This window comes from Phyllopteryx taeniolatus, chromosome 15, assembly GCF_024500385.1.
Source record: "Phyllopteryx taeniolatus isolate TA_2022b chromosome 15, UOR_Ptae_1.2, whole genome shotgun sequence".
Classification (NCBI taxonomy): domain Eukaryota; kingdom Metazoa; phylum Chordata; class Actinopteri; order Syngnathiformes; family Syngnathidae; genus Phyllopteryx; species Phyllopteryx taeniolatus.
In genome coordinates, this window is record NC_084516.1 from 20,033,088 (window position 1) to 20,055,159 (window position 22,072).

The 22,072-nt window shown below is 41.4% G+C and overlaps 1 protein-coding gene across 9 annotated transcripts in view; it reads left to right on the forward strand.

Moving 5' to 3' along the window:
- si:ch211-196i2.1 (collagen alpha-1(I) chain) overlaps positions 1 to 22,072 on the forward strand; it is a 144,478-nt gene that overhangs the window by 54,374 nt on the left and 68,032 nt on the right. For 6 of the 9 annotated variants that reach the window (XR_009792013.1, XR_009792014.1, XM_061799044.1 and 3 more), the window contains one exon: positions 20,120 to 20,779. Coding sequence is in view for 7 of the 9 variants with exons in the window: in XM_061799044.1 (XP_061655028.1) it covers positions 20,120 to 20,779 (660 nt within the window). In the remaining 2 variants the exon portion in view is untranslated. Of the gene's footprint in view, positions 1 to 11,569; positions 11,731 to 20,119; positions 20,780 to 22,072 lie in introns of those variants that run through there. The other 3 variants (XM_061799043.1, XM_061799046.1, XM_061799047.1) reach the window with 3 other exon arrangements.

Consider the following 22,072-nt stretch of genomic DNA (forward strand, 5'->3'; position numbering starts at 1 on the left):
AGGATAAGCCCAAGAATGGAACCTTGCCGGACTTCGTTTTCAAGAGGTGCAGCGGATGACCAATGCTTAACAAGAAACAGAAACACTTCGATTTCACAGATCAGACCAAAACCACCGAAGAACAGTGCCACTAAGGCCCACACAATGCTCCGTACAAGAGATAAGGATATCGTGGTCCGGCAGCTGTAGGGTCTAAACAAATAAGAACGTCAGTGTCAGTAGCTAAAAGCAAATCATTCAAAACTCTTAGAAGTGCGGTGTGTGTGTTAAAAGCAGATGGGGAAACCTCGTGGACGCCATGTGCATATAAAAAAGACTGCAATTGTCAGAGTATAACTTTCTCCAGTATTTTTTTTTTAAGTAAAATGGAGTTCAGAAATGGTTCTAAAATTGTTAAAAACTGTAGTATTGAGGTTTTTTTTTTTTATTTTAAATAATTAAGGGTTGCACCACAGCCTGCTTAAAACATTTTGGTACATCACCTGAAGCAAGACAGCTGTTTATAATAAAGTCCATAGTATAATAACTCCAATAGTGTCCCAAATTTCTTTAAAAAAAGCGAGGAGGGATAACATCCAAGGGTTTAATTTGAGAAACAATTTCTTTCTTTTCAGTAGAAAGTGCGACAGGCTCAAACTTGTGGCCAGGCCCAGTTATAAAGGTGAAAGCAAAGTCCTGCACTGAATGCCAGAAATTGAGAAAGAATGGATGACGATGGATAATGGCTTGCAGATCGTGTCGGAAGACTTTGAGAGTCATGAAACAATGATATTCAGCATATCGAGTCTGCGCATTATCACCCAGCTACAAATCGGCTCGCTGAAAGATTTGTAGGAACTATGACGCAAACTCTCAAGTCCTCAAAAAGCACACAGTCCCTCAACCGACGCCTCAGTGCTTTTCTAATCTCATATAGAAACACGTCTCATGCTACGACAAAGGTTTCTCCTGCTTTGTCAATACTCAAGAAAACTCTGCACTTAACTTGACCTTCCGAGACACCAAAATACTAAAGACATTGTTCGCCTTCACCAGCAATCTCAAATGGAACGATGGGCAAAAGCAAAGTTCTGGAGATTAGGTGCTTGCCCAGAACTACACCAGTGATGTTAATGGACACTCGCAACAGTTGCAAAAACAGGTCCTGTGTCACAGTGGAAACCATTGATCATCTCATCTGGAGAAGACATGTTGATCAATTGCCCCACACTTCCGCTCCATGTGATGGCTCACCTCGCCTAACAGAGCTGGATGTCCATCAGGAGCAACATCAATCACCAGAGGAACTGCAGGAGTCACTTAAAGAAATTGACAGTGTCCCAGGCACGCTCAGGGGCATATGACGGGCATCGCTCACAGCCTAGTATGGGGAGAGATATGTCTCAAAATGATTTACACAATTATTATTGTTTTTAAAATCCCAAAATTATTTGGATGTGTTTTTCAAATCCACAAATATATCTCCGATTCACATTTTTCAAATCCACAAATATATCCGTGATTTACACATTTTTCAAATCCACAAATTATTTGCACGACAAGAAAGAAAAAAAAATCTGACCTTACGCCCACCAACTACTATGACACCCAAATTATATGAACCCGTTACAATAAAGAAGAAACAAACACTAATTAGCAGCCAAACAAACCCAGCTCTGACTAATGAAGTAACAAACCCACCTGAAAAAGGTGTTGGGGTGGAACGTGATCAAAGTCAGCCGAAGTAACTCCAAATGGATGAGGACGTTCTCTGGTAAAATACACAAACCCCCAGGAAAGGCAGATTATGAGACATGATCTTTAAATGCTGAGTTAATGTTTAATGATGACAGTCTATCAGTCAGTGTTCAAGGGACAAAAATACTCGCGAGTCTGCTCCCGTCAGCTTCAGATGTGGTACGGCAGCTTGGTACTTCAGCGCATCCTAGACATTACGTACAGCTGCGTGACTCTGCATATGGACTTGTTGAGGATGGTGAAGAGGTGTGTGTTTGCAAGGTTCTTGACTACTAATCAGAATCCAGGAGACAAGGCATCTGATTATCGTCAGAGGCTGCACAGTGTCCTGTGCACTGCTGTGAAGACAAGTGATGTAAAACAGGTGAATGCCGACCGACACTAAAGCAGTTCAAACGTGGCTGCTGGGACCACTGCCTGGTCTTCCAACTGGAAATAAAAAATGTACCTCCTAACTTTGCACAGCTGTTGCTTCAAATGCATTGTGAAGAGCATCCAAAAATGACAGGATGCAGCGCAGCGTCACTTTGGCTCCACCAAGACCAAGCCATTTGTAAACATTCACTCTGTGCCTGACATGCCTCCGTGTGATTCCAGTGCCAGCTTACTGCAGTCATATATCGCTGAAACTGAACATCTGCGAACCCAAGTAGCCCATTTACAAATGCAGCTTAACAGGAGGCTACACAAAAAAAGAGAAGAAACAAGACTTTCAAGTTGCCCTATTGCCAAATAACTCACCTGCACCAGTGGCTGAAGCACGGGCTCATCAAGTGACGCTGCAGAGCACACCTACTTCAAGACCACAAGCAAAAGTCCCTTATCTCACCTGTATTGAAGTTGAAATTAGGGTTTCCGGAACACTTTACAGGGGAGCTCAAGGTGGTCCAAAACCCTGACGCTAGCTGTCCCCGATCTCAGAGCAAGTGTAGAAGTTCCAGTACTCGTTGGCACAAGTACTCTTGACATCCTCTATAAAGGGTTTCATGGAAAAACTGAAATTTCCTCAGTCTGTGAATATGCCCCAGTAGTCAGACATTTGCAGAGCATCTACTTAAGCAAGGCACAACAAATTGGTCAAGTGGGCAGTCTAAAAGCACTGTCGTCATTGTGGCTGGAAAAATGGCTGTCAATTGCCGAATTAAAAATGAATTTGAATTTTTACTGTGTCCATTCTAGATGTTTTGTTTAATGGAGACTACCCAATAAGTATGTAATATCAGTGGGGGGGGGGGGATATATATATATATATATATATACATAGCCATTATAGGACGTTGTGTACAGAAATTTGATGGAAAAAATTGATTTATTCAATTTTGGAAAATGGCTTTAATATAAGATGTGAAAAAAGTGCATACTACTTTCTGGATACACTGTATGGCAAAAAACATTCACTTTTGGACAATTCAGGGTATTCAATGAACCTAACTTGCATGCTTCTGAAGTGTGAGAAGAAGCTGGACTACTTACAGAAAACCCACATAAGCACAGGGAGAATGTGTAACTACATAAAGTTGAGATTCAAATCCACAACATCTTGACTTATTAGTATTATTCTGCGATTGACTGGCGATCAGTGAATGATGTACCAGGCGGTTGGGTCCAGCTCAAACTAGAGCTGGTACCAGTCCTCTCGAGTCCGAGACTCTAATTATTCATTTTGATCATATTAAGAGTAGTAATAGTAGTGGTAATGTGGTGCTGCAAAATTTTGATAGGACATGAGAGTATGTAACATTTCTTCTTTTCTCTTTAACAAGTGACTCTTACTTGCATTAAACATTGCCTGATTATTGTCCATGACAGATGTTATGTATGAATTGGTTGGTCGGCAATTTTATTGCTGCTTTTATTGTTCCTCTCCTCTCTTCATTTGTTCCTCATTGGTACTTTCTTTTTAGTGGTCACTCTGCCTGAGGGGACAGCTTGTCAAAGCCGAGGTCAGTCCCAGGTCATGTAGCTGGGCCATAAAGAGAGTGTGGTCGAGCGGTTAGCCTGTGGTCATCTCTTGGCAGCCTACAAGTCAACATAATGGATGTCGTCAGCGAACTCTGGTTATTGTGCACGTCACATCATGTTGGTGCTGAATGTGCACTGTCAGCCAGACTCACTCACTCATACTCAAGTGTTTCCTAAAAAGAGAGAGATGCAATTATTTGTATTATTGCCTCTCTTTTAGTCCTCATGTTTGGGAATACAAAGAGTTTCCTAGCAACAAGAAGGCTTAGGTATAGTAGATGTGCTGGCACACCTTCTTTCACTATTGCATGACAGTTGCAGGCGGCTTACTCTCTTTCAACAGTTTTTGCTTGAAACCTTGACACTGCTTGCTTGTATCTAGGCCCCCTGTCGTGGTTTTTCATATTGCATTTATGTAAGGCAATATTTGTTGGTTATGCGTGTGCTTGCCTCTGTGAATTTTTAGGAAAACTACTGAACCCATTTCACTGAGGGAAACAATGTTAAAATGTCATTGGCTATCCAGTAATATTTGATTTACAATAGTTGAAACTAATTGAATTGCAATCCTTGACTTTTTGGATACACGGATTCAAATCAGGCCTCGCCGGTGTGTGGTTTGCATGCTCTCCCCGCGTCTGCGTTGGTTTCCTCCCACATTCCCAAAAATGCATGGTAGGTCTAAATTGCCTGTAGGTGTGAATGTGAGTGCAAATGGTTGTTTGTTTATCTGTGCCCTGTGACCAGTTCGGGGTGTACTCGAAGAAAGCTGGGATAGACTCCAGCACGCCCGTGACCCTAGTGAGGAGAAGCGGTAAAGAAAACGGATGGATGGAAAAAGATAATATGAAAATGAATAACGCTTTGCCAGCGAAGTTCCATTCTCAAGCTTAGTAGAGAATTTAAAAAACAATCTGGATGAAGACCATGTTTGTGCACATGCATCTGATATTTGCCTGACGCTTTCATTTGCTGCTTCATGTGAATTGTGGTCACTTTGACAACATCAGAGGTGGGTAGTAACGCACTACATTTACTCAAGTAGCATTTGGGATAAATTGTACTTGTCGAAGTCGTTTTAAAACTGCATACATTGTACTTTTCTCGAGTATTTATGTTAAAAAGAAACTGTACTTTCACTCCGTTACAATGATCTAAATGCCGCTCGCTACATTTATTTATCAATTATTGCTTATTTATCAACTATTTCGTGTGCGACCTATCTGCTTAGACTTCGACTTTGACTTACGCATTGGGCGCTGTTTGCTCCAATCCACTTTAAGCACTAGTGACATTGAAGTCGAGTTCACCAATCAAACGACACAAGGAACTCGCATGACCTCACACGACGTCTTCTATTGGGTTTCCCGGGTATAGGGATTAACACTAGATAAACGAGCCCAGCTAATCCATGTGCCTATGTGGCGACCATGTTGGGAAGGTCGTTGTTACCAGTGAAGGCAACGCCGCGTGACTCGTGTTTACATTTAGACGAAGAAAAACAACAGCTATCATGCATTGTAGTATTTGTCTGGCACTGTCTGACCAACCGTGGACATTTCAGCCCATTTCTAACTTGAGAAAACACCTTGCGGTAAATTTCAGATGTTTTGCTGTTGTTTTGGCTGTGCATATTACCCCACATTAGCTGTATTTTTAATCACAAGTAACTGTAACACATGCATCTCTTGAGGTACGCGCTAATCTCGCTCACACTGTACACACAGCAATATCAGAATTTGCACATTCGCATTTTATGTTGTTATTTTTATTTTATTGATGTTCATGCAAGTTACTCATCATTTAGTCAGTACTTGAATAGTTTTTTTCACTGTGTACTTTTTTCTCTTACTCAAGTGTTGTGAGGACTACATTTGACAATATTTGGCTACTCTACCCACCTCTGGACAACATTGTCGACTTTACATCAAATCCTTCCAAAACATAAACAAAAATCCTTATGTCGGTGTGTAAAATCTCGTATGGAATAACTATGAATGATTTTAAAATAATGAAATTCAGAATACAGTTCCAAAAATGCCATAGAGGCAGTGCAGTCGATTCAACTAGTATGTGATTGTTTCCTCTCTGACTTCAACGTGTGGATGTGAGTATCGAAAGGGTGAAGTCTGACTTTTAGACACATACATAAAGTAGCATGTAGAAAGTGAATGGTGCACATTCTTTCATTTTGTTGTTCTTGTTTTTAAAAATAAGTGGATAATACTAGAATCTATATACTCTAATGACATTAAACATGTCATACCATTTCATCCCACACAAACATGCTAACCTCAGTTGTGTTTTGAATGTATCTTTTTGCAAAGGAATGAATAGTATTGTTGCAATAAGCTGCTACTTCTGTAGATGTTACAATTAGGAAATAAACATATATCCAATCAGATGGCAACATGTTAGCATTATATCACTATTTAATTAATGTTAACAAAAGTTAACCATTTCAACAGTGTGCATCGATTTTTCTACATTTTCAAGTGCGGTAATATTTTGAGCACCAAACACTGGCTCATATGAGCCCTTCCTTGTTGGGACTCCCAAACCATTATCAGGGCAAGTCCCCCTCTTGCCTTCACCATGCAGGAAAGAAGAATGTTGCGAGCACGAGGACACAAGTCATCGTTGTTGGACGCACTGCTCGTGCTCGCTTGGAACACCCACACAAAAACACACAAAACAACTTTTCGAAATTAAAAACACCGCTTCCAAAATAAAAGCCCAGTGCTTTTTTTTTTTTTTTTTTTTTTTTGGAATGCATAATGACCTTGCAAGGATTGGGCGGGGACTGTGGACAGGCCAGATGTCGCCCCTGGTTCGTATAATACTCAGCTCTGCTAGAAAGGCACAGCTGAAGTAGAGTGACCCCAAAAATAAATCCAAGGCATTCATGATGAAAAGGCAATTGTAAATTCTGGCGCTATAGTCATACACCACCAAAATCACTCATGTCCTCAATCCGAAAGAAATATTTGTTAAATATTATAAAGAGGAAATGCCTTGAAATGCCAAAGTTTTGTTCTGTTAAGAATGTTCTTTGTGGAGCCAAGTCCCATCCATTTAGAAATAACTTCTGAACTGCTCTCATTGTGAAATCATGACCTACAAGGCCCTTCAATGACAAAGTATGACAGGTAGTGTGGGTTGTTGACAGAAGCTAAAGCTTGGATAATTCAAAAAAAAAAAAGGAGCGATTTAAGATTTGTAGAGAAATATAGAAGATGAATTCAAAGAAAAACAAGTCTTTAGCTGGTTTCAGCAGCACAGAATAATTTTGTAAAATGTATTTTTGCTGGGGTGAATATCCACACTGTGTTAAAAGTTTCAAATTGGTTTGAAGTCACTGTAGTAAACATAAATTAAGTAGTAATTAATAGAAACATTGGATATTGAATACATATATATAATATAAGAGCAAGCTGAGACCTGGAGCCTATCCCTGTTGACTTTAGTACACCCTGAACTAGTGGTCAGCCAATCACAGGGCAGAGACAAACAAGCATTCACACTCATATTCACACCGTTGGAAAACCGCAAGTCTTCAATGAACTTAACATGCATGTCTTTGGAATGCGCGAGGAGGCCAGAGTACGTGCAGAAAACCCACGCAAGCACAGGCAGAACATGCAAACTCCATACAGGAAAGCTTGACCCATGATCCTAACCCAGAACCTTAGAACTATGAGGCAGACATTTTTAACCACTACGCTACTGTGAAGCACTATGAGTGACTCACTTATCAAAATCTTGTTTCGTCATGAATAAAATGTGTTACGGTATCACCTTTTGACTTTTCCAACATTTGTAGAAGCACTGCACAGAACATGAGAGGGCTTTTATAAGAACAAGAATTCAAGAACAGTGATTTTCAACTATGCAGGACCCTTTGTAGGCGGGTCACATAGAAAATTTCAGGGGGTCCTTGGTTTACAAGGCACCGACATACGACACTTTGAGATTAGGAACGGCTTTGCAATGAACTATTTTGCGGTCTTTTTTAAGAATGCGGTCACGCGGCACAAGAACGCATGCTCAGTTACTGCCGTACATGTTTTTATTTTTATTGTAATGTTTGATTTATACGGTCTAGAAATGTTTTTCATAACTTCTGTGTTAGCATAGGTTAGTGATAGACCAGGGTGCGTTCTGACTGTCATGGCTTAGATTAGATTTAGTTTTGTGTCCCATGTTGTTCATGTCTTGGGTTTTTATCTCTTCTCGTCAGCCCTCCACCTTGTGTCAACAAGTCAGCACCCTCCAGCCACTCGTGTCTCGTCCAGGTGTTCCTCGTTCCCCGCTTGCTTTTGCTTCTTGTCGGTGCATTGTCAATGTCATATGCTGTTGTTATAAATCCTCTTTCTATGCTCATGTTGTTTTATGTTGCGAGTGTACTCCTAGTGTTTCTTAGTTGCTTTGAACTCGTGATGGCGAGATGAAGCTTCACGAAGCATTGTGACATAGTGATGGGACGAACAACACCGGTGCGTCAGCGCTGTGCCGAGAGCACACGACGGAGACCCAGTATTGGTGTGGCGTGTATCGTGTTAAGAAAAAAAACAAAAAAAATAATAATAATAATCATGCGACCGATACGGGAAGTGTGTCGTTTGGATGTGCCGCGCCAAACTGTGTCGCCATGTTGCGGATTTGGGGGATTTTTGCTTGCCCTCACCTTGTTCCACTCACTTCCTGGATCGTTCCAAGAATGTTTCCCCAAGTCTGGAATAATATTGATCTTTTGATGCCATACAAGGTCAATCTTTTTCTCCTTTGGACATTGTTTACTATTGGTTTTTTTAAATGAAATGTTTGTACTATTTTCTGGTATGAGGTTTGAATTGTCGTCAGATAAATTAACGTTTTATTTTATCGTAAGCGAAGTGTCAGCTCTGCTCCACAGAGCTCTTACATCAATATGAGCACTTCGCTAATGCTTGGGCATTAGAGCTGGGCGTGGCAATGAAGAATGTTGGAATTCTCACCCAAAGATTTTTTAAAATGGTTTATTACACACAAAAGGCTTTGTGTTTTTTAAAATGCCAGTCCTTTTAAGCATTTAACGAAAGATTTCCTTTTGGCTTGCAGTTTCTAACAAGCAAGCAGTGGATGCTTCTGTGGTAAACATGATCATCAGAGACTGTCAGCCACTCAGCATTGTTGCAAATGAGACATTCGGGGAGCTCCTGAAGCTTATCAACTCGCACTCGCATTTTCATGCTCGCCAGCTTCGTCCCGTACCCTGGGAAAGTTTTTGGTGTCTAAAAGGAGAAACCGCCTTGGTGCAAAGACACTTCAAAAACTTCTGTTCCTCCATAAAAATGCACATTTTTAGTTTTTTATTTTGTACGATTGAACACTGTTAGTATTAGTGAGTATTTTACATGCAAACTCATTTTAGCATTTACACAAAAGGTTTTAAGCAAATTTTAAACTCTTCTCATAAACAACTCTGCAAACAAATTGAGCAGCTGAACTTATACAATAAGATATTTTAAGGACTAGCAATGAAACATTTCACATGCTGATGTTGGGTTTGCAGCATGGAAGCTCTTCCATCTCATTTTCCTCTTGTTTCCCTGCAATGATTTTAGAACTACCGCAGGGCTCGCCATGAAGTGAGCGGCACAGTGTCAATACACTTTGAGGTATCGTCATCCCATCACTATTGTAACACTTCAGCCACTTCAGGTTTGAGTATTGGTTCATTTCTTGATGCTCCATTGAACACGAAGCCACCAGCTGGCCATGTGCATAATCACAGTATCAACAACATGCAGTGTGTGCTGCGTTGCATTTTTGTGTCTTTTTGGCTCTTGCGAATGACTATGTATTACAAAACAATGTTTGACCAAGTCATTTCCCAACATATATTTTTTCATGTATTCTCTGTGCTTAAAATGTTCATCGTCACTGGTATGGCATGTTGTATAATGTTTGTCTATCGCTTTGGGATTTGGAAAGTGCTTATTTAGAAATAACAGTTTATCATTTTTGTGTTGATTCATTTAAGAGCACGATTTTTTTTTTGAAATTTAACCTTGCTTTATGTGAACACAAATACTTTCCCCAGTTTTTGATAAAGAAAGGTAATTGATAAGCCTCCCTATGCGGTGCAGGTCCCGCTTGGGGTTTGAGCTCAGGTGACCACCATACCCCAGGTTGAGAGTTGCAAAGGGCAGCACCCTTTTTCCAAGGATTCCGAGGAGTGACTCGCTCTGTCCAAACTCTATTAGCCAAACTGAGCTGACCGCAAGTCGATATTAAAAAAAACAAAACACACACCTTTTGAATGGAGCCTGCATGACTGTCAAACCCTGGAAGCGCTTCCCGAATCGGGCAGCGTGGCTTCGGACGTCGTCCGCCCCTAAATGTAGCAAGCCTCAACATGTGCTTTGTGGAAACGCCCCCTCCGTGACTCGGCACGTCACTCCTTCGAACCTTGTTTTTTGAGACTGTGTCATTTCGTATTTCGAGTTTTCTGGCGGCCTGCTTTGCCCCTTTTGTGTTTTTGAAAATAAATACTTTCTTTTGAGATTGCTGCCTTGCCTCCCTGCTTCCCTGTATTTGAGTCGTACACCTTCTAACCAGGCTCCGTCACAAAAATTCACTACTCTGACACCGATTACATTCAACTTCAGGTTACGTTGCTTGAAAATATATTTTCATGATTGTTCTTTAAATTCTATAAAAGTTCAAATCCGTAAGGACAGGCAATTGATTGCAGGTTGTGTGTGCCCTTTAGAATGTTTGAATGAGGACCTTTAATTCAGCGCCTGAGGGTGTAGTGGCACACTCACCCGTTGCGGGCACTGTGGGATCAGTTCCCACTCAGTGACTGTGCAAATAGTTGTCCGTGTCTCTGACTGACTGGCGACCGGTTCAGTGTGTAGTTCGCCTTTCGCCCGAAGTCAGCTGGGACAGTTTCCAGCACCCCGTGACCCTAACCGGGATAAGCAGTGTTGACATCGGATGGATGGACTTTTATTACATGTGGCAGACAGATCTGGAAGTCATTAAGGGGAGAGGTTGCGCTTGGTTGTAGTTGTAGAGCGTTCAATGGAGAGCGCCGATTGTTCCTGCCGTCTGCCTTGCCAATGCCCAAACATGCACGGATGAGCTTTTCAACCCGAATCAACCTTCCTCTGCTCTGGCTCATTTATATCGTATTCCTACTAGGACACATCTTTTAGCTCCCAGTTACACTTGAAGTCAGACTTGTGACAGGTTACTGATGACCTTGGCAAGACTTTCACAGCAGGGGGTTCTCTTCTTTTTGGGCCAGCTTTGCGAATACAAGGTGAATATTTCCTTCTAATGTGGTTTGTTCTTGGACTCTGGGTACTGTGGATTTGTTCTCCCCATATCTGTACCTTGAAGTTGTTCTTGCCTTTGCCTTCGAGCAAAGTGAAAGAAAAACTCACATGATCTCATCATTGGGCTTGCTGTCGGTTTTCTTTGGAAAGGGCAGTCATACATTTGGTCCGATTCTTTCGGTACACCAATCGAGCAGTCGGTGTGTGGTTAGTTGATTTAAATGTTGAGCAATTATAACAATAGCCGAGCGGTTTTTGTTCACTCATTTTCCTAATGAATCGTAAATTGTTCCAGCTGTGACAGCATCATTGTTATTAGTTCCAGTGTGCTTAAAATACCTTAAGATAATTCAATTGCGATGTTGTGTTTGGAGGGTGTTCATTTTTCTTTCCAAATTAGTTTTTGTTCTTTAAAAGTAAATTTAAAAAAAAAAAAAAAAAAAAAACAATGTTGTATAAAAGAGCTATGGTTGACACCAGTGAAGAGGGGTGTGCACCTTGTGTGGGTGTGTTCGCTGAGCGCTGGATAAACCTCTTGTGCTCAAGTCTGCTTGTCGGTATGAATGGAGCACAGCTGAAGTGCAAACAGATCTGCAGCGTATCCTCCGCAGTCATGTTCCCTCATCTTGGATGGTGTTTGTTCCTGGGATGCTTGCTGTCGGATTTGGATGGGCATTATGCGCAGGGTCAAAGACGGCAACGAGTAAGTACATCTAATTAACGGCATTTTCATGGCTGCTATTAACTGAGAAAGTTCTGCAGAACAAAACGTTTTACATGGAATGTTCTCTGTATTTATGTGCAGTTCTGGCGTTTACTAACAAAATACAATTTCACGTTAAAGTTTGAGTTTTTCTTTTTACACAAATAAAATGAACATCATTTATACCTTCATACATTGAGCATGCTTTTTCTTTTAAAGGCAAATAAAGACTTTTTAGATGGATGTACACAATTTCCTTATACAGTATATTAATTGGTTATTGACAGTTGTGGTCAAAAATTGTAAATGTTTTTTTTTTTTTTCCCAAAATGCACAAATGTCAAATCGATGCCGCTGTGCAAACTCAATCTGTTTGAAATATTAGCTATTTTGTTGTGCAACTATAGCAATACACAAGAGTCACGTTATTAGAAACATATTTCCATGCAGCCATCCATTTTCTGCACCACTTGTCCTCACTCGGGTCACGGGCGTGCTGGAGCCTATTTGTATTATTATTATTATTATGTTTAACTTCTGCAGTACCATCACCAACCAGTGTGATAGTCAGCAATCAAACACCACAGCAAACTACTGTATGATTTATGTGCAGTGTTTAATGAGTTCCGATTAAAAGTGAGCCTCATGCTCTTTGTAAATGTAGAATTTATTTGACTGCTCTTGTATTACATCACATGCAATTCTGCGGGTTTGAAATGTAATTACCCGTGGATTCAAAATCATTTCTGCTGCATGTAGACACAGGCCTTCTGCTTTAAGCGTCCTTCAGTTTTCGGAAAAGGGCTTTGCAATTTTGACATGTCATTTTCAGTGGGTTGCTGTTTCACATGACAAATGATCAGTTACAGGTTTTTTTCCCCCCCACTAATGGGATTGTTGGCTCATTTTTAAATTTGACCCCATCTTGTCTTTTTCTCTCTTTAGTTTGCAGAATGTCATCAGAGAGTCACACATGAATGATGATACATATTTACAGTAGAGTACCGTGCAAAAGGCCTGGGCCAACAATGTTTTCTGCCTAAATTAACTCTTTTATAGTGGTCATTTAGACAGAGTAAAGAAGTACAGCGCACACATTTCGTAGAGGGTTGACACATGGGCCAAAAATGAACCGAGTAACATTTGCTGACTATAAAGTTGTAATCGAAGGAATTGAATTTGACTAGGATATCACTTCGTCCTAGAATCAGAATGGCATTGGCCATCTGGGATTCAACCTCAATGAACCCGAAAGTTGCCTGCGTACTAAAAAAAAACACATGGACAAACAAACACTATGGCACTGCTCATTTTTACGTCACTTTTGTTAGCAGTTCAAATGTCTGCGCTTCACGGGACCTAAACGTCATTATAGAACAGAAGAACATTAGTTGGAAGGCTACTTCCTGGTTCATGGAGGATGACAAACAAATGGGCGGTGCTATTGGGACTCCGGGAGATGATAGCCACGCCATTACCGAAACGTAATGTTTTTTTTCGACCCTCGCAGTTTTTTTCTGCCGACTTAATCTCTGCGAAATTTTTCAGTTTCTTGCTTTGTTGTCTGAACATACTTTTTTTTTTATAACATTCATTTTGACATGAAAAAGTGTGTTCAGACAACAAAGCAAGTTGTGGCCTCCTTTTGCAAAGTATTGTGCATCAGTCGTGAGCAGTGTAGTCATTTTGTTGAAATGTAGACTCAGCTACTGGTGCGACATCAGCTGTATTCACAAGCCGAGTCATCTGTACGGCTCCGGCCAGTTGCTACTATTTGGCCTTTAGCCACTGGCCATCTGAATTTGTACATAGAAATCTTTCAATGTGTTTTGAGGTCCCCCACCTCTCAGGCATGCATGCTTCACAATCTTCTATTCCCAGACCACCACTGGGGATTTGGGTTCACACTTTGATCCTAACCAACAGTGGGATTTGGAACACGGGTGGTCCTGCAGAGTAAAAAAAAAACAAAAAAAAACAATGACAGCATTAATGCCAGGATCAGCAGAGTCTCAACAGAAAGTCACACGACACGCAAACTTTTGCGCATGAATATAGTCAAGTTTCTGGTTAGCATTTTCTGGTGACAGGATGCTTTTCGACAAATTAAAATTATTCATACTGTTTCACCAGACCGTTGGACACTTTGTATTTTCCTAAATCACTGATTCCAAACCAGGGTGCTGTGAGAGATCATCAGGGGTGCAAAGGGAAATGTAACATTTATTAATTACAAATACAGTATATCTTTGCTCGTCTGTCTATGCCAGTGACGGAATAAAATGCTCCTCCAGTAGATGGATGGAGGTTATATAAAAGGTTCTCATAATTTTGTACATCAAATGATTCCATTCAGTGCCTTCATTCAAAAGATTCTTTCATTTGAACAAGTCTTTGCAAATGACACATCACTACTTGAGGCCTGTCGACTACCAAAAAAAAAAAAAGAAGAGCTCGGTACGCAAATGCACGGTGACCTACTTTAATCTGGTACGCTTTTGATATTTTCAGTGCGCATGGGCACCTTTGCACCGCTTATGTGCACCCCTAACAAGAAATCTGGTTATCCACCTGTTGCCATTCATATTAAGAGAAGAAGTCATGGCTTCCTGTAAGTATATCAGCTTTGTGTTCAATTAAACAGACCGATTGAGTAAAATTGTAGATTGAGACGAGATCATCATTATTTCAGTCGTCATACATTTTGTGGCATTTTTCGCCGTGATATTTTTCTCACTTAAAAAGGGGGACTTGGCAAACGCTGACCTAAATCATTAGGCCTTTGCTCTCATTTTCCAGGTCAGCCGACTTCTGCCTGCAAGACCCAGCCAGTCTGAAAATGTTTGCATACCTGTGTCTTGGCTAGATTTACGGACCTTGCCATTTCATTAGGCCTTTTGTTAGGAGCAAGTTTTCATTGTGTGTGTGTGTGTGTGATGATGTTCTTGCCTAAAGCAATCATCCAGTGAGGCCATACAGACTCACACGCTAATAACTATTAACACAGTCCAGGTGTGGCCTGGCAACATTTGCCTTCATTCTTTTCCCTGCTCAGATTTGCACACAGACCGTGTAATGATCATCCTGTTGCCATGTCAAGTCAACCCGAATTAATTCACAGCAGCTCAGTTACAGTCGACTTCTCATGACATGTTCCGTTGTGTACATGGAATATTTGGGAGACGCACTGAATAATGAAATATCTGAAGTATTAGGCTTAAGCAGCAAGTCTGTGCAAGTTATACTGTACTGGTGACTTCCGTGAGGGTAAATGGAACAAAAGAGCTATGGTCTTGACAGATGCGCAACGAAGAATGATTTGATTGGCCAACCTCTAATCCAACTTTTGTAACACAGGCTGGAACATGCTTTTTTTTTTCTCTCTCTTTTATATATATATTTATAAATATATATATTTTAAAATATGTATATATATATATATATTTTAAAATATATATATATATTTTAAAATATATATATATATTTTAAAATATATATATATATTTTAAAATATATATATATTTAAATATATAAATATATAAAAATTTTTATTTTTTTTGCAAACCACAAATATGACCTTGTGTTGAACATGTGTATGAATCTGCTTTCATAGTTCTTCAATTGAACATATTTGCCAATTATGTGGGGTCTCCATTTGTTGCTTCATGTTTGAGGACTCGCACATACCGAATTCAGCGTACATTACGATGCTGTGTGATTATACAGGACATTTTTCTCATTTAAATATACAACACTATTTGTGTCATGCTCATTAAACTGATTTGAAGTTTTAACCTTATCAGAAAAAAACGACTTCGGGCCTGAGATCCCGAATTTAAAAGAGGTTTTGCGCTTGTTTTCACTGTAGAAAATGTGGGCGAGCACTGCAAGCGCAAAATAAAATATGAAGTGTTAGAGGAAGAGGCAAACAAACATATTACGGAGTTACAGAAAAGAAGTAATTGCGCCGATATTCTTGGGTAAGGCAGAAGAAGTTCTAAAATTCAGGGGTAACAAAGGACCATATACCAAGTCCTGATTGGTTAATGACTATGTTTCCTCTGTACTTAGTTCATAGAGGGTATTCCAAGTCCTCCTTCCTTGAAAACCTATAGGGGTGTCTGACAGACTGGGAGAAGATAAGCTAGGGCGACTTTGACCAGAGGAGATCCAGTGTCAGTTTGACAAGCAGAGCAGGCTGCCTGACTGGGGATCATGAAAGGGCCTTTGTTTTCTCTTGGGGCACCTTGTTCGGCCTCTTACCCACCTTCGCCCTTCATTCGCCTCACATTGACCTACAGTCTTACAGCGCATACAGTTTTCCAAACATATTGTAATCATTATTTACTTCATTAAACTAAATCCTCACTTGTTGGACACAGTTTTGAGTTTCTGAATTGGCCGCATCGTTCCTGTACAATGAAGAACATACAGTACGAGTCAAGTAGCCAAAGACCGACTGTATATTGTAAGTATGTTTAGGTTTTTTGTCTGTTGTTTTTTTAGGTTATTGTGTCAACTAAACTGCTCGAGTCAAGGAAGTTAGTTAAGAATAACAATTCCCAAACCATCAATAAATCATCCTTTTTTTTTTTTGCTGGCACAGCTCTCATCTGACTCACTTGTTCCTCATTTGCTTAAATTGCTCCCCTATAGGCCTGTGTTCCACCTGGCCATCAAAGTTCATTTGTTCTAAATGTTCCAGTATTCTGGGAATATGCAATGAGTTAGGGTAAATGACTTGTAAGATCTCACGTGATCGTATGCGCTACTACTGTATGATCTCCATATGCTCTGGCCCGCTATATCTCAGGGGGAGCTTCTCCGGGTACTCCAGTTTCCTCCCACATCCCCAAAACATGCGCGCTAGGTTAACATACAACTCTAAAATTGCTCGTAGGTGCGAATGTGAGTGCGAATCATGGTTTGTGCCCTACGACTGGCTGGCGACCGGTTCAGGGTGTGCCCCTCCTCTCGGCCGAAGACAGCTGGGATAGGCTCCAGCACGCCCGCGACCCTCGTGAGGAGAAGCGGTACAGAAAATGGATGGCTGGATGGAAATCTTGGTAAAATAACAAATTAAGGGAAATTCAGCTCCAAGAAATTGTCTTCTACTATATTGTTTTGACTTGTTAAACAGCACAATACTGTAGGGTCACTAGGCAGATTGCAAAAACAGCAACAAGGCTGCAGTGGCTAGAAAAGGTCGACACACCCCTGTTCAAATGCCAGGTGTTTGTGTTGTAAAAGAAGATCAATCATTCGCAAACTTTTTCCACCATTAATATGACCTGGAATTTGTACAACTCAACTGATTTATTTGTGTGTCTTTTGGAGAGGGGAGGTGTAAATAAACTGAAATAAACTTGAATGGGATTGACTTGGACTTGGGGTTTAACTTGCTGCCTTCTTGGCCAGGTCGCCGTTGAAAGAGATATTCTGTTTGAACTGTAAAGTTCAAATCTAATCTATTTTTTTTTTCTTTAAATCTGGTTGCAAAATGAATTAAATCTGGTTGCAAAATGATGTACTCCCTCTTAAAACTGGCATGCGGCTGTGTTCAGAAGTAACAGATCACATTCGACCTCATGATCAATGGGAGTGCACACACACGCCAAGATTTCAATTTTTAAGTAAAAAAAAAAAAAAAAAAAACATGCATGCATAGGCCCTTACGGAAACATTTGCTTTATCCACTAAAATGACTGAATGAAGAAGCTTTTCGCTAAGCTGACTTTAACACTTGTGACTATAAAATCGGGATGTTGCCATATGCACAGCCAACACTTCTGCAACTTACCCCAAATTTGGGGAGTGACAAAATTACACTGCATGGTAAAGCTGTTGTTTTTCAAAGTATGTAATGGAAACACCAGTCGCCCACGGCTGTCACGACTTACTTGAACTGGCCCGCAAAGCCCAATAAAAGACTTTGTGTACGCTCTTGTGTCGTTTGATTGGTGAACTTCAGTCAAACATCACTGTGGTAATCACAGCGGTCGAAAAACAGATGAATTGTGTTCCTAAACATACTGGAATATCAACTAAGAGACTTTTGAAGGAAGTAGATGGAATATTCTTCAGTATGTTGTGCCAATAGAGCATGCTTTTTATTCAGCGCAAACATGATGCCAGTGAAGGCCGGGCAAAATGTGGTAATGTCCATATGCTCGGATTTGCATCCAAATATATATATAAAAAATGCTAAAGTCCCAATAATTTTGACGTACTGAAAATGGGGGTACTGCATAGAATGGATGACATTCTTAAATACTTAATGCCATACTTTTGTAAAAGCTCTCGAATTATTACAGAAAGTCTGCACTTGAATCACATCATGATCATTTCATTTCAAATATATGATGGTGGTGTAAAGAGGCAATCACTGTCAAAATATGTCTGCGTGAAAATAGATCTTAAATGGGATGCATTTCTACTCAACCTGATTGATGAAGAAACCTCATGCGAAGTTGTCACATTTGGGGTTTGTTCGGAGGCGAGGAAGGCAAGGCAACAACACGGACGACCCGAGTGCAGGGAAGCAGGGAGGCAGGGAGGCAACACTGTCGTATACAAAAATCGGATTCAATTCCAAAAACGAGGATCATGAAAAAGTCTAAATGCGAAATTTAGACAGAGTCCAAAATCCAAACACAAAGTGACAAAGAAACACTTGAGTAAACCCAAAACAAGAAACAACACATGACTGATGAAATAACTGCGCGACGACTGGCGACGATGACAATGACAAACTGCAAAGATATGTGACGACGACGACGACGAAACAAGGGAACTAAATACAAACAGATTGACGAGACAACGAGGAACACCTGGACAAGACACGAGTGGCCGGAGAGAGATGATTGGTCGACACGAGGTAGAAGGTTGACGAGAACAGGTGGACGCAACAAGCAAATGAGCACATGACAAACATGGAACAAATCGAAAAGAAGTTTAGTTCTAATAACTTGTGAGGTGCTATGAGATGTACTGGATTGGAATACACCATGTCGATACAAAGCAATACACGTAATAAATACATGTACTGCTGGGAGGTACCATAGTATTCTATTTCATTCTAATAAAGTAGATTTAAAAGAAGGATTAGGCTGGAGCCAATGTAAATCATTGTTTCCTATAGGAAAACAAGTATCCAAAAATAACAAAACAAAGATCTACGCAGCAGTATCGGGACAGGGTCATCATGAACTTTAGAGCGTTCTTTCATCAACTCGAGCCAAAGAAAATAAGCATCTTGGATTACAAGACTAATACCTAAATCCTCAATGGGTTATATAGGCTGCGATTGGCTGGCGACCGGTTGAGGGCGTACCCCGCCTCCTGCCCGATGACAGCTGGGATAGGCTCCGGCACGCCCGCGACCCGCGTGAGGAGAAGCGCGACAGAAAATGGATGGATGGATGGATGGATGGATGGGTTATATAGGCAGAAGTGTAATGAAGGTGTGAAGCCAATGCTATAAGCGAAACAACTTTCTATTCATAGCATCCCTCTTCCTGGAAACACATTCCATTTTCGGAATTTACTTTTCATTGAGCGGCACGGCGGGCCACCGGTTAGAGCGTCCGCCTCACAGTTCTGAGGACCCGGGTTCGATCCCCGGCCCCGCATGTTCCCCCCCGTCGTGCCCGCGTGGCTTTTCTCCGGGCGCTCCGCTTTCCTCCCACATCCCAAAAACATGCATTCATTGGAGACTCTAAATTGCCCGTAGGCGTGACTGTGAGTGCGAATGCTTGTTTGTTTGTTTGTTTGTTTCTCTGTGCCCTGCGATTGGCTGGCAACCGGTTCAGGGTGTACCCCGCCTCCTGCCCGATGACAGCCGGGATAGGCTCCAGCACGCCCGCGACCCTGAACTGGTCGCCAGCCAATCGCAGGGCACATAGAAACTAACTAGAATGTTCAGCCCTCAGTTTGTGACTTCAAGCTAAAGCTTACTTGTGTTCTACAGCAAGACAACGGTCCAAAACACACCAGCAAGTCATCTCCTGAATGCTTTTGGAGCGGTCTAGTCAGAGTCCGGACATGGATCCAATTGAAAGGCAGTGGCACTCATGTTTGAAAAGCCTCCATTTTAGGAATTCAAAGAATTCCCTTGATTTCAGTTATTGATGCTGAGGGTGGCCAACCAATGATTAGGCTTAAGGCCCTTTAGTTTTTTTCCACACAGGGCTAGCTGGCTTGGAATCGTTTTGATCTGATATTTACATTTGATTGATGATCTCAAATATTAAAGTGGGGAAACGATGCAAAAAATAAACAAATGATTCAATAAATAGGAATTTGAGAAGGGTGCCAATACTTTCTCACAGCACTATATGTATGTCTCTCACAATCCACATTTTCTTTCTTTCTCCTCCTTATCTCTTAGCAAAATGTGATGTGGCAACGAGGCGCTTCTCGAGGAGACGGGACTCTGCCTTCGGGAACTAGTCGTAAAAGTTCCGTTGGACGCGGAGATGTCTTTGTCGTGGATGAGGACACTGAATTGTTGGATCTGACATTGCAAATTGGCGGACTAATTAACCCTCAGTGGAAGAGTTCCAAAAATGGACTTAGGGCCAACCAGAAGGGAAAGGCTGAAGTTGCATCAAAGGATTTGGAGGAGAACATCACTGCAGATAAAAAGGTTGAGCCTAGTGGGAAGACTTCATCAACATTCTCAGGAAAACCAACCAATGACATCATTCATCTTGACAGTAGAGATTCTCGCAAAAATCCTGTTGTGGAATTTACTCTTCCTTCTAAGTTCCCCTCAGATACACAACCCCCCGTTGACTCTGCTGCACAAAGGGTCATCAACCAAAGTCAATCTGTCAGAAAGCTAGATGAGCAGGACAGACAGATAACAACACAGAACTTTCCATACACTTACCATCCAGATAAACTCCAAGGAGAACTTCCACACAAGAGCAAATCTGAAACAGTAACCATTATATCTAGAGATAGAGACCTGGTCCTTGGCTCAAATGGCAAAATGTATCGTCTCAAACCTGGACCACCAGGCAGAATGGGTCCTCCTGGACAAGAGGTAAGTGTTTTCCAAGTTGTAATGAAATTGCATTTGATCAGTCGAGAGAAGCCATTACTGTAAGCTTTGTCAATGTGTGTTTCCTTCTCATGGTAAACATTTTGGACTTGGGTCCTTATGCAAACTGTGGTTTAGGTCCAAAAAGAAGAATTTGGGACTCTCTGGCAAGGGAGGAAACTTTCAAAAACTCACATTTTTCGCATTAGTGTGTAGAGCAGGAATTGTTTCATTATTTTTCTGTGGCTGTTCAGAATTACTGTATGTGCCTCCACCAAGCACAAAAGTGCAGAACAAGAGTAAGTATCGTGCAACCTCGATTTAACGGACCCGGAACGAACAGACTTTAAAAATAATGTCGAGTTGGAACTCAAACCCCCACCTTGTAGCAGACAAAGTCCGTGACTTCCAGAATTGGCCGCTGTTGTTTCCTGCCGTGATCCACAGACAGAGACTGGTAGGCCTAGCCATATTTCAAGGGTTGTGCCGCTGTTGTCACAGATGTTAAGACAAGATGCGCCAGTGCACAATAGCAGCCCAGCTACCAGACATGCCTATGTGGCAGCCATGTTCCCATCAAGGGCAATACATGAACATCAGCTTAGCGTCGAAGGCACGCAGCTCAGATGGGTCCTGTCGTAGCCACCTATTCTTATCTGTGGCTGTTGTTTACTAGGGCCTTCGCCGTGTACACATCTCTCAAAAATGCTGTGCTGACTTTGGTACAGCCCTATGACTGACTTGGGACCAGTTCAGGGTGTAGTCCGCCTGTCGCCCCAAAGTCAGCTGGGATAGGCTCGAGCGCCCTGCGACCCTGAACAGAATAAGCGGTATTGAGAATGGATGGATTTTGGTACAGTACACATTTATTTGTTTGGCAAGCCCTTCTCTGTGGCATCCAATCGTAATGGAGGTGGGAAAAGGAAGCGCGCTAACCTCGCAGCTCATGAAAGCGACTATCGACTTTCTGCCACCAGTTGCGCGCCGTTATCACGTCTCCAAAGCACCAGCGATCACGACACTTTCAGAGCAGTCATCCACAATCACAGCAATGTTTAAAGATTTTAGGTCAACGTCAAACATTTGCAAACTTTTTTACATATCTTTAAACCAATTTTGTACAGAACTGGGTGTTTTTAGGCCACGAAAATAAGTGCTTCCAATTAATGGACAAACCCCTCCCTCCTATTAGTCCGCCAAATCCATTTTTTTGCGAGAGGAGAACACCCGAGCCATGATTTTTCAGACAGACATGCTTAGGATTATTATGCCTTGGCAGTGAACTCCAACGGGCGG